This window comes from Bombyx mori, chromosome 20 (genome assembly GCF_030269925.1).
Source record: "Bombyx mori chromosome 20, ASM3026992v2".
Lineage (NCBI taxonomy): Eukaryota > Metazoa > Arthropoda > Insecta > Lepidoptera > Bombycidae > Bombyx > Bombyx mori.
In genome coordinates this window covers 8,922,836-8,940,504 of record NC_085126.1, presented here as the reverse complement: position 1 = coordinate 8,940,504, position 17,669 = coordinate 8,922,836, and the positions used below count along the sequence as shown (strand labels likewise).

At 39.2% G+C, this 17,669-nt stretch overlaps 1 protein-coding gene across 5 annotated transcripts in view; it reads left to right on the top strand.

Annotated features, from left to right (window-relative positions):
* The window catches only part of LOC134200786 (E3 ubiquitin-protein ligase MARCHF4-like), a 46,741-nt gene extending 30,742 nt beyond the window's left edge, over window positions 1-15,999 (top strand). The window contains exons 3-11 of one of the 5 annotated variants that reach the window (XM_062674404.1): window positions 116-211; window positions 4,559-4,666; window positions 4,954-5,120; window positions 5,760-5,961; window positions 7,604-7,789; window positions 8,561-8,719; window positions 9,399-9,469; window positions 9,894-10,067; window positions 10,498-15,999. In XM_062674404.1, the coding sequence (XP_062530388.1) occupies window positions 5,059-5,120; window positions 5,760-5,961; window positions 7,604-7,789; window positions 8,561-8,719; window positions 9,399-9,469; window positions 9,894-10,067; window positions 10,498-10,687 (1,044 nt within the window). In that variant the 5' untranslated portion in view covers window positions 116-211; window positions 4,559-4,666; window positions 4,954-5,058 and the 3' untranslated portion in view covers window positions 10,688-15,999. Of the gene's footprint in view, window positions 1-115; window positions 212-4,539; window positions 4,667-4,953; window positions 5,121-5,759; window positions 5,962-7,603; window positions 7,790-8,560; window positions 8,720-9,362; window positions 9,470-9,893; window positions 10,068-10,497 lie in introns of those variants that run through there. The other 4 variants (XM_062674402.1, XM_062674406.1, XM_062674405.1 and 1 more) reach the window with 4 other exon arrangements.
* The last annotated feature ends 1,670 nt before the right edge of the window (window positions 16,000-17,669 follow it).

Genomic DNA, 17,669 nt, shown 5'->3' with positions numbered 1-17,669 from the left:
CTGGACTTCCACAAATAATTCAAGACCAAAATTAGCCAAATCAATCTAGCCGTCCTCGAGTTTTAGCGAGACTAACGAACAGCAATTCATTTTTATATATGTTTATTATTTGCAGACCTTCTACCAGCACATATTCAATGGTTGTTACGCCGTTCTACTCTTCATCGTTGTCGTGTTCTTCCTCATCTACGGTGTAGAAGTATTCTTTAAGGTGAGTTCGATCTAACTAAATGCTAGCTTTTATGGTCACGAACGCGTGGTTAGGGAATAGAGTCAATGTTGTTTTCTGTAGGTTTTTTTATTGCCTTTGTAGGCAGACGAGCATACGGCCCACCTGATGGTAAGTGGTCACCGTCGCTCATGGACGTCAGCAATGCCAGGGGCAGAGCCAAGCCGCTGCCTACCATAAAGTACTCTCCGCAAGCCTCGTTTGAAGAAGGACATGTCATAGCGCTCGGGAAACACCGTGGAGGGGAGTTCATTCCAAAGCCGGATGGTACGTGGCAAAAAAGATCTTTGAAAACGCACTGTCGATGAACGCAGCGGTTCCAGGTAATATGGATGAACTCTGCTCCGATCGCGGGAGGTGCGATGATAAAAAGGAGATGAGAGGATCAAAGATTCAGGAGATTGGAGATAAGAAGTAGCTTATGTTGCTCTCCTGAAATAAAATGTACACTTTAAAACATGTCAATCCGTTGTTTCGTTTCGACCTGAATGAAGGACAAACAAACTAAATTTTTTTTTTATTGCTTAGATGGGTGGACTAGCTCACAGCCCACCTGGTGTTAAGTGGTTACTATAGCCCATAGACATTTACAACGTAAATGCGCCACCCACCTTGAGATATAAATTCTAAGATCTCAGTATAGTTACAACGGCTGCCCCACCCTTCAAACCGAAACGCATTACTGCTTCATGGCAGAAATAGGCAAGGCGGTGGTACCTACCCGTGCGGAAAATACTTTCACATTTATAATGTTAAGTATAGAAGTATGGATTCGCAGTAACTGTCACCGTAGAGATGAGTTTTGTCACCTCAACTTAGTAAACAGTGTTCTTAGTGCGAGTATTTTAACGTTCTCGATAGCGTAAAAGTTAACTCAAATTTGTATGAAGTTGGAACAGCGCCCCTAGCGGCAAACGTAGGCAAGCGTTCTATTTCCACACAAATTTGAGTTAACTTTTACGTTATCGAGAACGTTAAAAAACTCTCACTAAGCACACAAATACGAGTTGTCAGGTGAAGGGTGACACAGCTGTTGTACTTTACGAAACATACTAAGAACTCTCATGTTTCAAGCTGGGTGGCGTCTTAACGTTGTTGATGTCTATGGGCTCCGGTAACCCCTTAAAAACCAGCTGGCTCGTCCACGAATACAAGCAATAAAAAATGTAATCACAAATCGGTAATAAACTGATAATAAACTATATCGATAATAAACTATATCACTGGTGGTAGGACCTCTTGGGAGTCCGCACGGGTAGGTACCATCACTCCGCCTATTTCCGCCGTGAAGCAGTAATGCGTTTCGGTTCGAAGGGTGGGGTAGCCGTTGTAACTATACTGAGACCTTAGAACTTATATCTCGAGGTGGGTGACGCATTTACGTTGTAGATGTCTATGTGAACCAGTAACCATTTAACACCAGGTGGGCTGTGAGCTCGTCCATCCATTTAAATAATAAAAAATATATATCGATATTTAACTGCAATGCAACACAGGCATTACGATTAGATTTTACGTTAACCATCGATGTACCGTAAAAATATCGATTGATTGATCGTTATATCGAAATGCATTACTGCTTTTTAGATTTCTTTATTCGCACCAGCTCTCGCGTAGTTAGTTCATTGTAATGCAAACGTTTATAATGTACTACAATTTGATGTTCCGATAATGCGACAACCTTTCCTGTGCGATAACACAATAGCGCGTTCTGTTATAACAATTAACGCCATTTCTGAATCGAATGATCTATTGTTTGATTTTTAATTGTGTATTGTTGACGGTAGGACGGTATCTGCGCTTGGATTTATGGGTAGTTGTCAAAAAACCATACACACACGCATACACACGGACACACAAGGTCAAATGTTATTATTTTTCGATCTGACATTACAAATCTCGTTCTGATTAGAATATATACGATGGACTAGGTATATAGTCTAAGATCCAGATGCAAAATCGCTACATTTATTGATTACGCAATCAAAGTATTTTTTTAATGTATAATTAGGTGAATATACTTTGGCCAAGGTGACTATAAAAGTGAGAGAGAGAGAGAGAGAGAGAATACACTTTATTGTACACCAAAACTCAATTTACATTCAAAAAACAATCAAAAAAAGCAGATACATTTGTACAATAGGCGGTCTTATCGCTAAAAGCGATCTCCTCCAGACAACCATTTAATTTACAGAAATTCTAGAAAATATAAAAATATAGCAGGTATGTTGCGGTGTAATATAGATAATACCTTATTATTGACATGGATCATATTGCAAATTTTGGAATCTTGACCTCTTTGATAATACTCTTTTAGTCTAATATATTCATGTGCTTACTGCACGTGAGCTCGTCTGGCGCATTTGAGCAAAGAAACAAGAGGTAATTAAAAAAAAAAGCTTTCGCCTTTAAAAAGTGCATCGCATTCCTAATACAAATAAGGTGCTGTTTCGTCTGACAAAGAAAACAATTAAAATGACTGTCTGCACGAGACTCTTTTGTTTTATCCCTCGGCACAGCGGTTTTGTCTATCTAAGCACATTGCTAATCGGAGATATGATAATTAATGTATGCCATTTTTTTTTTCTTGTGTTCTTTAATAGCCTTGTATGATTAAGTTGAAAATTTATTGACTTGTTTACTTCATAGTGTTTAATAGTTATAGCCCTTATTCAGCCGCAGTAAGGGTATTTACAGATAGCAAACTTAAGTTAACGAGCTAAGTTAGGCAAAGGCCTCCTCCATTTCTTTCCACTCTACTCAGCTTAGAGCTTTCCTGGTCCATAATTTGGTTGCTATCGTCTTTATCTTGTCATGGTACTTACCAACAATAGACGGCGTGGTTAGTCACGAATTGAACCGTTGTCAAAGCGCAGCGTGACGGGTCTTATAATTTATTTATATTTATGTAAAGTTATACAGAGAACCAGACGTGAATCCAAATATGTACGGGTAACAATTATCGAAGTGTGCGAGGAATGGCATTGCCTTAATACAAAGCGACTCTTTCTCATGTCTCAAGGTATATAGCAAAAGATGTAGATCTATCGCAAAGAAAACTGAGCGAGTCGTATCGTACCCATCCGGCGTCTGACGTACACTTGGGGACAGAAAACTCGGATAACTTGTGTAAACATAAATTTCTAAATATCTCTTTTTTTTTCTTCTTCCTTTGTTCACCTTCTACTTATATGTGATTTTGATGGTGGAAACATGTTTGGTTATTGTTTTAGCTATTTTTTAAAATATTATATGTTTGTATCGTACTGTTGGTTTCCCAAATAATTCTGTACTATCTATACTAATATTATAAAGCGGAAGAGTTTGTTTGTTTGAACGCGCTAATCTCAGGAACTATTGGTCCGATTTTAAAAATTCTTTCAGTGTTAAATAGCCCATTTATTGAGGAAGGCTATAGGCTATATAACACCACGGTAAGACCAATACGAGTGGAGCACCAATAATGAATGTTTCAAAATACGGTTTAAATATCTTCCTTAACATTAGATAATTCAAAAATATTTTCACTTTCTACGTAAATGAAGTGGGGGCGTAAAATTTAGCGTTATGCCAAAGTGACTATTCCACGCGGACCGAGTCGCGGGCAAGAGCTTGTAAATAAATAATGTGCGGGCCAATAAACGCCACGGCCATGCGTTATTAAATTTCTTGCCCGATTAAAACCGATCGCGGTTATATGTTTTTCGAACAATAAAACGTAAATCTCATTTTCTGTTATCAAACACCGCGGCATTGTGTGCGAGCGATAAGCCTTTGCTGTGTGCTGTAAACGATTGTCTGGACTATCGTGGTGCTCTGAGTATCGTATGTCACCAATAGTAGGGGTTTTTGCAGTGCAAAAAATAGTTTAGGATTTAAATTCGCGTTTAATAATCTCGGACGTGTCGAACTATCGGTCAACTACCGTCTTATTTATTTTTTAACACATTCACTGCCATGTAGGTCACAGGTGTCCTACGCGGCGCACTGAAGTAATTAAGTCGATTTCTGTTACTAAGCTTGCCTGGATTGCCTAACCTCACCTTCTTTTGTTTGTTAATGTACGTTTTAGTCTTTTAGGTCTGTTAGAAATAGATTCATTGTCAGTATCGTTCGGATTCGTCTTTCCTAAAGTCTACTAGATATTCCGGCGCCTTAGTAAGAAGAACAAAGAGAGAAATCGACATAGTTACTTCAGTGCGCCGCGTAGGGCACCGGTGACCTACACGGCAGTCCACGTGTTAAATACCGTACCATTTGTTCCCAATTTAAAGTTCTAAGTTCTGGTGTGTTGTTATATGATTTGTATGAGATAACTTCGATCTTCAGCTCCGCGGTGAGTTCCTGAAGGAGACCAAAGTATGCACCATAATATCTCCGCGTCCCGGAACTTCAGCGGACGGAGATGAAGCCCAGGATACGCTTGTCACTAAACAGGTATGTTGGACTCACAAGAGGTCCTGCCACCAATAATTACACAAATTATAATTTTGCGGGTTTGATTTTTATTACACGATGTTTTTCCTTCACCGTGGAAGTCAATCGTGAAGATTTCTTAAGTAGGTATTTCATTAGAAAAATTGGTACCCGCCTGCGGGATTCGAACACCGGTGCATCGCTAGATACAAATACACCGGACGTCTTATCATCTAGGCCACGACGACTTCAAGTCCAATGAACAGTCCAAGTTACCATCAATACGATCCTGTTGCTTTCTTCCGAAGGGAATTCAAACGGATTTGCTGGATGGAGACGGAACGGTGGACCCTCGGTCCGTGGACCTGTCGCAGCTGCACCAGTCGCGCGTGGGCCTGATCAGCCTCGCGCTGATGCTCATACTGATCGTCTGCTTCCTGGCTTCTGAAACCCTAAGCGAATTCTGGAAGACTAAGTCAGTATACATTTTTAATACGCCTTTATTAGCTTCAGACATATGCATGTTAGTATGTAACGGAATATTTGAACATGATTTTGACCCCCTTGATAAACGTCGGATTAACTCGAAATTTGGTATACTTATTAAGGACCGATGACAATTCAATATAAAAAAAAATATATAGAAAAAATTGAAATTCTACTAAAAAATGAAAAATAAGTAATAGTTTAAAAAAACTAACAAAACACGTTTTTATAGAAAATCCAACTAAAAAAATTAAAATAATTTTTAATCAATTTGAATTAAAAATAGTGTAAGCAAAAATGATTTTATTGTAAAAAAAAGCGTGGGTTGCTTTTCAGGATATTATCAAAATAACCCTTCTACTCACATCTGTCATAAAATACTTATAACTACTGATACCATGCACCCCACGCTTTACTGGATCCCATAGACATCCACAACGTAAATACGCCACCCACCTTGAGATAAAGTTCTAAGAGTCTCAAGTATAGTTACAACGGCTGCTCCACCCTTCAAACCGAAACGCATTACTGCTTCACGGCAGAAATAGGCAGGGCGGTGGTCTAGTCACCTACCCGCGCGGACTCACAAGAGGTCCTACCACCAGTAAGTACGTATTTCGGGTATCAGGGTGCCGGTGGTGTCCCGCAACTGGCACGACCTGGTGTTCCGGCTCGCCGAGATCGGGGTCGCAGTATGGTTCCCGTGCGCGCTGTGGAACTCGATGGCGCCCGAGCGGCTCTGGCTCCTGAACCCGCGCCGGCTGCTCGCCAGGCAGCTGGACGACGCCAAGCTCGCCGACCTGCTCGCGCAGCACCACCACGATGCCAAGGTACCGGCAACGTGACCCTTCACTGTATTGTTACACGCTCTATATTAGCTTCACTTGTATGTATGTTTGAAACGGAATCCTTTAGATTTTGACCCACTTTAAACGGCCAGATTTCTTTCCAGCTTTGTCGATTTATCGAGGACCGATGACAATACACTAATTTGATAAGATTATTCCGTTATTCAATTTGCAAAATAAGATTTTTGCCAATTTATATAATTTTTATTTATATAATAAGGCAGGAATTGATGTTAAAGTACTTAATAGTTTTAAAAATACGCTTTTATAGAAAATTTAACAAAAAAATGAAAAAAAATAAAAAAAACCGCTTTATATAAAATTCAACAAAAAAATTGAAAATAAAAAAGCACCCCATACGGCCCATCCTGATGGTGAGTGGTTACCGTTACTCATTGACGTCAGCAATTCTAGGGGCAGAGCCAAGCCGCTGCCTAATCTCTAAAGTTTTAATTCCTTAATTATGAAAAAAAAGTGTATTGCGTTGTCCGGAATCCATTGTATTCGTTGTCTGTGTGTCGTCCATATGTTCTGTGTCCTGAGTGCGAGTTTTTTAACGTTCTCGATAGCGTAAAAGTTAACTCATATTTGTTTGCAGTTGAAACAGCGCCCCTAGCGGCAAACGTAGGCAAACGCTACGTTAACTTTTACGCTATCGAGAGCGTTAGAAAACTCGCATTAAGCACACAGGTTATGCGTTTTTCCAGCGACCTTGACGTAAAAGGATATCCTAGGTAGGGGCTTAATCTGGAACTGATCAAAATTAAATAATTTTTAATTAATTATTCTCTATTGCACAGACGTTTTAAATATATTACGTATTTTATAAGCTTTGTGTGTGACATAAATAACAATTAAATATTATAACATTGTAATTATGTTAAGTTTGTCTATTTCGTGTGTAAAGATGTCGGTTATAATTCATATATTATTTGGTTTGGTTAATGTTTTTTTTTAATTTGTTAGATTGGTCAAGTTTTGTTTGACTCTCGAGTCATTGATTGCCAACCTGAAAAAAAAATATCCAAGAACGAAAGCAATTTGATGTTTTTTTCCCGTGAAATGTATAAATTCAATTATCCATGTCTTTAAGGATGTCTATGGATTTAAGATTACAATGCGGTATCCCTATACAAGGTTTCGTATGAAGGCGGCGATGTTTTAAACTCCCACAAAATACAACATCTGTTGTTATCGAATTCAGTATAGTACTGTCCGTTGCGTGTTTATACTCTACGTGTAGTATAATCTGTATCGTGTTGTATTTTTTGTCGGCAAAGGGTTATTATTCTGTTTGTACTCTACGTGTGGTATAATCTGTATCGTGTTGCATTTTTTGTCGGCAAAGGGTTATTAAACTGTTTGTAATCTACGTATGGTATAATCTGTACTGTGTTGCGTTTTTTTTCGGCGAAGGGTTGTTGTCGAGTGCTCTTGTTTGTCGATTCGTTTGTTTATGTCTTGTTCCATCTTGCATATACATATATATTTTGATCATCACTAATTATTTTCCTCATTGTTTCAAATATCTCTTCCATCAACTAATATTTCCCAATGAAAGTTAGCTTCCTTCTCGTCCTACTAACATTTTCCGTTTCTAACATCACCCCCAATCGATTCCCAGACGTTGGCCGACCTCAGCCAACTGGGCTGGCGCCAGAAAGCATGGTACTTTCTCGAGTTGGCCAAATATTGGATCGTTTGGAGGTTCGCTCTTACTGTCTTTTTCAAACCTCTTCCTTTGCCTGTAAACGGGAAAGAGACACAAAACTCGGACGCTGCTAATGCGGTTGGCTCGAACACAAATTCGGTGAGTTTCGTTGTCGGGTGCGTGTCGTTATAAATAACTGTTGTATTTGTTTGAATGTATGATATTGTTCCTTATGATTCGTTGCTATGGGGCCTTAGGTGTTCTGTTCAAAAGTTACGAATGGAATCAAATCTTGCTTTGTTGATTTAAATCAGGGGCTCTCAAACTTATTTTGTCTACTGCCCACTTTGAGAATAAATTATTTTTTAGTGCCTCCATTTTATCACCAACTTAAAGACCACTATAGCGAGAGCTCAGTCGGTATCTAAGAGTCCTCCTAGATAAAATTACAAATTGCCTCCCAAGCTTCTACACAGTGCCCCCAATTTTTTGTTTCTGAGTCTCTTACCGCCCCCCTTAAGGCCTGCAGCGCTCACAAGGGGGCGTTATCGCCCACTTTGGGAAAGGCTGATTGCTGCGTCTATTTCTTAGAGGTATCTTGAGGTGGCCAAGAAAATGAATAAATACGTTTACTTCTTCAAATACTCATTATATTATTTTTAATTATTTTATAAAATAGAATTGACATGCGCGTCCATCTTTTTTCTTCGTATAATAATTTTTATTTTTTATTTTTACTATTGGGTCCACTATTGCGTTTCCTGATTTGTGATTGGTTCATGCGATATGACGTCATCGTTGGCCAATCACAGCCATCAATGTAAAACGTCCGGATAAAAGCCTTGCAAGTTCAGTCGGGCGTCGTTTTACTGTCAATGGTGTGGTCAGTGGAATATTCATTATCTGGTTGGTGTCTTTGGGATTCCGCAGAACGTGGAGAGGAACTCGCTCGTGGACAGCGTCGGCTCGAGCCGGGACTGCTGGATCTGCTACGACAGCTCCCGGGCGGAGCCCCTCATCAGGCCGTGTCGCTGCACCGGCGACGTGTCCGCCGTGCATCATGACTGCCTGAGCAGGTGGCTCGTCGAGGTCGGTATCGAACGTTTGACTCGGGCCAAAATTATCTATTACAAATATGCAATTTCGAAAAGGGCACATCTCTGAAAATGTAATATGTTCAGGAAATGAAAGAAAACTGATTATTTTCTAAAGCAGTGTAAAATTTAAAATATTAACTTTTGAAATATATTTTAGTGTTAATTAGCAATTGAAAATTATTGGAATTATTATAAAATGGGTGTAGGTAAGCCTCAAAACTACATGTAGGTATATGAAAAAACGTATTTGACAAAATATGCGACATGTGCCCTTTTCGAAATTGCATATTCAAATGTATTTGCGGTTATTTTTAATACACTTTTATTAGCTTCAGACGTATGTATGTATGTTTATAACGGAATCTTTGAACGTGATTTTGACCCCCTTCCGAGGGTCCAAAAATACAATATAAAAAAACATTTATTGAAACATTTAAATTCACTAAAAAAGTTAAAAAAAAAATAATAGTTTAAAAAAAAACTAACAAAATACATTTTTATAGAAAATCCAACAAAAAAATTGAAAATAAATTTTAATAAATTTGAATTAAAAATAGTGTAAGAAAAAATGATTTTATTGTAAAAAAAAGCGTGGAGGACGAAAAGCCAATTATCCGTTCGTTTTCCTATCGTAGTGTTCAGTTAGTAAATCTGTGACGTGGTCTCCCCAGAGTGCCGCCTCGCCTGACGGCTTGAAGTGCAAAGTCTGCAACACTCCCTACATCGTCCAGGAGACCAATCGGTACGTATAATGATATCGCTCTGATTATTTAAATTTGTATATATTCTTGAGACCCCACCTTGAGTGTAGTTCTAAGGTCTCAGATTTTACAGTACAACGGCTGCCCCACGCTTCAAACCGAAACGCATTCCTGCTTCACGGCAGAAATAGGTGGGGTGGTGGTACCTACCTGCGGGGACTCACAAGACGTCCTACCACCAGTAAATATGTATTTATTGTTCTCTGTGTTATAAGTACCGGAGACTATCAAGCATAGTTATATACGTTTAAATTTAAACATATATAGATAATAAATACAAAGAGAAAGAATAAACAAACCTGTTTATTACACGAATGTTTGCCCGACGTGTGAATCCATTGCACCACCGAATCAATCAACCTTAAAAACTAGATCAGAGATATTAAGTTCCACTTACTTGCGTAGTGTGGAGTGGGAGCGCGGGTTCACGTGGTCGCACTGGGCGGGCACCGCGGCCGCCGTCACCGCGCTCACCGGCGCCGCGGCGGGCGCCTGGGCCCTCGCGCAGCTCTACCCCTCCTCCCTCGTGCGCGTGCTCGCCGCCGGCGCCGCGCTGCTCGTCTGCTACGTCGCGCTCAGGTACGCACGCACGCACACGCACACGCACGCACCCACGCACGCACCCACGCACGCACGCACACCCACACGCACGCACGCACATGCGCACCCACACGCACGCACGCACACGCACACATACGCACGCACGCACACCTACGCACGCACCTACACACACACGCACACACGCGCGCATACGCACACGTGCACACATACGCACGCACACGCGCACGCACGCTAATATTTTAAGTTTAAATTAAAAAATAAATACAAATTAATAGCATGATTGCGTGAAAGACATTATGTGTAAGAGGGGAGTGAGCGAAGAAATGGTATATTATAGAGGAGTATGGAAGGAGAAATCATGTTGCTCCGACTCTAGGTGACTGGGAGAAGGGCAGGAGAATGATGAGTGGAAATAATCCTAATTGTACCTGTATGTGTTAAATTGCAGATTCCTGGGCACGAACACGGTGTCGGCGTACCACCGGGCCCGCGTCTACGGCCTGAAGATCCTGACGGAGCCCTTCGCCGACGTCCAGGACTCGGAGCAGGGTCAGCTGTCGACCATCAGCAGGACGGTGACCGTCGAGATCGCACCGAAAGACGTCCTCGACCAAGCGCTCAAGGGCGAAGCGAAATAGCACGAGAAAATAACGAACTGCGATTTTTAAATAGCGCGCTACATAACGTTGTCCGTCGCAAATAACGTAGCAGCTAAGTTTTGACAGTGAAATGAAACAGTGGTGATGTGACGTGAAAAAAAAACGAAAAAAAAAAACGGAGGTAGTGTGTGGAAGTTAACTTATGAAACTTTTAATGGACGCCGCAGAGAATGCGATGAAAATAAATATTAAAAATATTATATAAAGAAATTTCGTTCCAGTACAAACGTGATGAATATGAGGAAGCATATTGTAAGTTCAGTGCATATCGTTACATAGTGCATACTGTAAGCAGTGACAATGATTGTGGGTTTAAAAAAAAAAACAAAAAAAAAATCGAACAATAAGTGATGTTATAATAAATTAAGCATGCTATTTAGCAGCTAGAGGGTACACTGCATATGAGTCGTCTATTATCAAAGGTGGCAATCTGTGCATTTGGACAAAAAAATGTTATTGATATGTCAATACAGATTGATTTGAATATAATCGTCTCCTTCAAAGAATACGGTTCAAAACCTGCGTTAAATAAAGGTTAATACTTAACCTGTTATTTATCTAAGATGTCGTTCAGAAGAGTTTTGTGACTGCCAATGGAATACAAAGTCAATAATTCGTTTTTCTGATTTACCAATAATTTTCCAAAAGTCACATTGCCGGCTTTGATAATAGTCGACTCATATAATAGTTGGATAGTGCGATAGGAATTTGTTACGTAAATAGATGGTACCGTTTGAGTATTGAGCTTTTTTGTTTTTGTTAATACGTATTTAGTACAAAGACGGTGACCGTCACGCTTCGATTGTCAACCAACGGTGATCGTTTACGTATTTTAGAATAATTATATACTATACATAAAAATATATTTTTTTTAAATTAAATGTTCGAACTGAAACTAATTATAATTAAAAATTGTTAAAATTTTTAATATTGTATGTAATACACCTACCTACCTATAAAAATTATAAAAAAATGACTTAAATATTTTAGTTTTTTTTTTGTTTAATTTTTTTTTTTTACGTAATTAGTGTACCTATTGATATATACAACTGGTTTTTTAATGAGTTCTTGATATTTATGAGCTTTTGTTAGTGGCAGGTGCGCGGATAAAAAGCACCGGTTAATAAAATACACTGTTGATAGAAGCGAAGGCTTAAAACAATTATTAAAGTAAATTGTATGTAAATTATTCTGTTTTTTTATTGCTTAAATGGGTGGACGTGTTCACAGATCACCAGGCGTTAAGTGGCTACTGGAGCCCCTAGACATCTACAGCGTAAATGCGCCACCCACATTGAGATATAAGTTCTAAGGTCTCAGTATAGTCACAACGGCTGCCCCACCCTTCAAACCGAAACGCATTACTGCTTCACGGCAGAAATAAGCGGGGCGGTGGTACCTACCCGCGCGAACTCACAAGAGGTCCTACCACCAGTAAACACGCACACGAGCGAGGGCGTTCACCCCGTACCATCAGCTGTATTTAAATGTGCCACATGAAAAAACAATAGAAAAATATCTTAATACGTAAATATGTTGTGAAATTGCTTTCAAAGCGCATATCGACGCTTGAAAGGCAAAAGTGACTAAGCGACCATAACTGTTTTGTACATAAATGATAGGCAATAACCATATTTGATGCGCATAAAATATATATTTCTAGGTCTATTAAAATCATTTCAATCCTACAGCTACTAGCTAGATTCTACTACAGCTAAATTCGTTAAAATAAATTTTGTTTTCAGGTATTTCAACTTTAAATTAGTCTACTGTAAAGTTCACGCATTGTCGCTTAGTCACGTTTGCCTTTCAAGCGTCGATATGTATTATTAACGTTGTATACAAAAAAATCTGTGCCAAAGAACGCTTATTATAAAATCGTCCTGTACTTTGATTGGATTTAAAATAATTACGTAATCGTCAATTGTAATTAATAAATTTCAATTCTAAAAGTAATAATTAAGATTGAACTATGTATTCATGTAGAAAAGTTTTTAAACGTATAGTGAACTTATTGTCTCTCGACTTGTGTATATCGATTTAATGGAGCTTAATAAGCTTTTTTATATGAGTACTTCAAATTCATTAGCGTTCGATAACAGCGGTAGGCAGCGGCTTTGCTCTGCCCCTGGCATTGCTGAAGTCCATGGGCGACGGTAACCACACACCATCAGGTGGGCCGTATGCTCGTCTGCCTACAAGGGCAATAAAAAAAATACAACGAACATGGCAACTCCTGCTTTTTTTTTCAGTATGGCAATTGGCCACGGTTACGGCGCCATTGTTGCCAGTGATGACTTCAAACAAAATATTCAATAATTTCAATACGCTGTACCTACGCGAAAGGAGTGGAGTGTAATGAAGTCGATTAACGTTTTTTTTCCCATTGGAATGAAATTGGGAGAACCGTTACGCGCTGGGGTTCGGGATAAATAAAATTCTAACAAAGTACAACTAAAAACTGTATTCAACACTTAAAACACTCACAAAGACTCAATTCGCTTCTTCCGCTTCGCTTCAGGTGATCCGTTCGCTGTTTCGCTTCGAGTAGTTCCAATTACTGACTGACTGATCTCTAGAACGCTTGTATAGCCGATACCTCATCCCTAGAACTATCGAGAATATTCCGCACATTACGAGTATTGTGTTTCCGCTATCTGACAATAGATGGCGTTGTACTTCTCGAGCGTTCTAAGTGCTACTAGATCCTTCGATATTCGTTCGACTATTCGGCGACAGATGGCGTTACTCATACCGGCCTAACAATACGATAAGACACGTTCAACTACTTTTTAAAGTTCCAACCATTGTTCTCTGACTGATGCTAAACGGTTAGTGAGCCACCAAATAAATAAATAAATACTATTTTGTACAGGTGTAGATGCTTAAAAGGATAATTTATGATAGGAAATCATGTGGCATAATGAAAAATAAAATATCAATATTAAGAAACAGTCGCTTGCGTATGGCGACGCGTCGCCACAACGTACAACTATATATATATTTTATATATGTATACAATAACACGGCATGCCTCGCCACGCTAGCAATCTGTTTTAAGTGCGGCCATAGATGTGTAGCATCAACAAAAGAAGTCAAAACAACTTCACTATGTACCCCAGTTCCCGCCAACGGATCCACAGATAATACAAATAAGATTTTGAAAAGAGTTCCAACATTAGCTATTCGAATATTGAAGTTAGTTTTCGATAGATTTTCACCATCGTCCACGCATTTAGGCAATAAAAAAAGAAGAAAAAACTGTAATAATAATATGGTAATCTATTCACTACATACGTCGCGCCTGATTTCAGTATCCTCTTTTGATATTTTTAATAATAGGTAATTCATAAACGAGCAACGCCTGTCACTGTGCTTGTCTCGCTATGTTTACGGATAAAATTTACATAATTTAGTTTCATTGTAAAACTTATGCTCATTAAAATACTTGATCACTATATTGTTTAAAATACGATAGATACGCTGATTTTGGGCGCGATCTAATACGTTGATACGAACAGATCCGCACCCCTCTTGAATCCACATTTCACTACGTCCTCCATATCGCCACAGACGGGTGTGCTTAGTGCGAGTTTTTTAACGTTCTCGATAGCGTAAAAGTTAACTCAAATTTGTATGAAGTCGGAACAGCGCCTCTAGCGGCAAACTTAGGCAAACGCTACGTTACCTGCCTTAACTTTTACGCTACCGAGAGCGTTATAAAACTCGCATTAAGCACTCAGGTCTATGCATGTCTCCAGCGACCTTGACGTAAAAGGATATCCTAGGTAGGGGCTTAATCTGGAACTGGTCCAAATTAAATAATTTTTAATTAATTATTCTCTATTGCACACACGTTTTAAATATATTATGTAACGTTCCAATTCCATACAAATTTGAGTTACTTTTACGCTATCGAGAACTTTAAAAAACTCGCACTAAGCACAGAGAAAAGACAGAGAAAAATCGTGCCAGAGAAAGTGACGCAGAAGGGTCGTCACGACCCCCAGAATTGAGGAATACGACGCGAAAAATAATAATAAACACACGATGTACATACAAACTGTTGAGTAGAGTAAATTAAGTCACTTGCCCTTTTAACAATTGAATATGCAATTTCGAAAAGGGCACATGTCGCATATTTTGTCAAATACGTTTTTTCATATACATGTAGTTTTGAGTCTTACCTACATCCATTTTATAATAATTCCAGTAATTTTCAATTGCTAATTAACACTAAAATTAATCTCAAAAGTTAATATTTTAAATTTTACACTGCTTTAGAAAATAATCAGTGTTTTTTTTCATTTCCTGAACATTTTACATTTTCAGAGATGTGCCCTTTTCGAAATTGCATATTCAATTGAAATCGTCCTCTTACCCACACGAGCCAAACGATCTCTCTTTTACTGCGAAGATATTTCTGAGAGGAAACTCTGTAATACACATTAACGTTCAGTATGTTTTTTTTTTTTTAGGACTTTGGGCTTACTGGTGGCCCGAGGGTCTTGCCATGGAGGCCTTTTCAATTTTGTACGTGTCTGGTTCTCTTATTTCGAATTTTTTTTAAGGGATTTTATGACCTGGTAACTGAGACCTTTAAGTCATGTCTTATTTTAATGTATATTCATATTTTTATGAAAAATGATATTATGGAGTGAAATGAAATGAAGATGATTAATTTGAGACATTAATCAACTGGGATGAAATTAAATGAAATGAGATGAAATCTCAGTAAAATGGTGGTCATTTACTAAGATTTTTTCAGTGGACTTTTTGGAGGATCTCGAGAAGTTACGTCCAGCGGCTTTGTTTTATTTTCCCACATTTGTGCACTTTCACAGATATTAAACGGTTCATAAACCACCATTATTACACATTTAAACCCGAAGAAACACTAAATAGACAAAATAAAACAAATCACACAACTTCACTCCTCGCGTTCCCGCCAAAACGTCCCTCTTATTTCGAATACGTAGCCACGACCACAGATAATAATACACTTAATATTTAAGTCGATGACTGTGCGTGTAATAAATCAGTAAAGTAACATTTCAAATTTAATCACGTATTTTTCTTAGTTTGTATTATTAATTATAGATTCCAATAAAAGTATTTTTATAAATATAAATCGCCAAATTTAGCTCTAGAGTAGAACTATTAGATATTAAGTAAGATCTATAAGTATTTTTTTAAATTCATTACTTATCATTAGCTGCTTAGTAAGTAATTTTTGTTTCTCATCGCCATACCTGATTGGTTCTATAGCGAAATAAATACTTAGAACTGTTTTAATGTATTTTATTTAGTCCATCGTCATTTGAAAGATGTTATCTTAAAAATAGAGCTTTGTATACGTCTAGAAGGCAGGGTTCCACGTTCTTCGATCATCAGTACCGGTACGAAAGGTTAAATTTTAATTTTTTTATTATTATTGCTTAGATGGGTGGACGAGCTTACAGTCCACCTGGTGTTAAGTGATTACCGGAGCCCTAGGACATCTACGACGTAAATGCGCCACCCACCTTGAGATATCAGTTCTTAGGTCTCTAGTATAGTTACAACGGCTGCCCCGCCCTTCAAACCGAAACGCATTACTGCTTCACGGCAGAAATAAGCGGGTTGATGGTACTCACCCGCGCGAACTCACAAGAGGTCCTACCACCAGTAATTTTAAATGACAGAGTTTATACAATTGAAATTTCAACCTTATGTCTAAGGGGTGACATTGGGATTTGGGATATATGTGAGCTAAACCACTTAATAAAAGGAGGGCAGAATAGCTCTCTTAGCATCTACCTACTGTACGTACTCAGAATTTATTTCTTTTATTGCTCAGGAGCTCACGGTAGATCTGGTACTAAGTGGTTACCGAAGCCCATGGACATCAACAATGTAAATGCCGCCACATGCCTTGCGACATGAGTTCTAAGTCTCGGCTTTATAGTACAACGTTGCCCCGCCCTTTAACAAGAAACGCATTGCTGCTTCATGTGGGAAATAAGCAGGGCGGTGATACCTACCCGTGTGTACATTATAATTTTTGCGGGTTTGATTTTTATGCAATGACAACAGATATGTGTTGAGTATTATTTGATTAATAAAATCGGTATACGTCTGCGGGATTCGAAATTCGGTTCACATTTTTTTTTTTTGCACGATTTTTTGGACGATCTCACAGCCCGTCTCGTGTTAAGTGGTTACCTGAGCTTATAAATATCTACCACGAAAATGCCGCCACCCACCTTGAGATATGAGTTCTAAGGTCTCAGTATAGCTACAACGGCTGCCCCACCCTTCAAACTGAAACGCATTACTGCTTCGCGGCAGAAATAGGACGGGCGGTGGTACTTATCCGCGCGGACTCACAAGAGGTCCTACCACCAGTTCCATCGTTCGATACGAATGATCCAGGCGTCTTATCCTTTTAGGTCACGACGACTTATCTTGTCTTAAATTGCGGCTAATTAGAACGGCACTGCGCTAAGGGTTTTGTGGCTGCTTTAGATTTGGCGGGCGTTCCAAACCCGACTGCTACTACCGATAAGTCGTCCTAATCACAAACCCAACGCATAACCGCGTTACGGTAGGAGCGGGTGGGATAGTGGTATCTTTTTTTTTATTGCTTAGACGGGTGGACGAGCTCACAGCCCACCTGGTGTTAAGGTGGTTACCTGAGCCCATAGATATCTACCACGAAAATGCCGCCGCCCACATTGGGATATGAGTTCTAAGGTCTCAGTATAGTTACAACGGCTGCTCCACTCTTCAAACCGAAACGCATTACTGCTTCACGGCAGAAATAGGCAGGGCGATGGTGCCTACCCGCGCGGACTCACAAGAGGTCCTACCACCAGAGGTCTGCTTGTGCAAGCTCACAATCCACCACTAGGAACTAAATTATTGCGAGTTCAAATTGCATTACACGACTACTTTCTTCTTGGAAATCAATCACACCGTG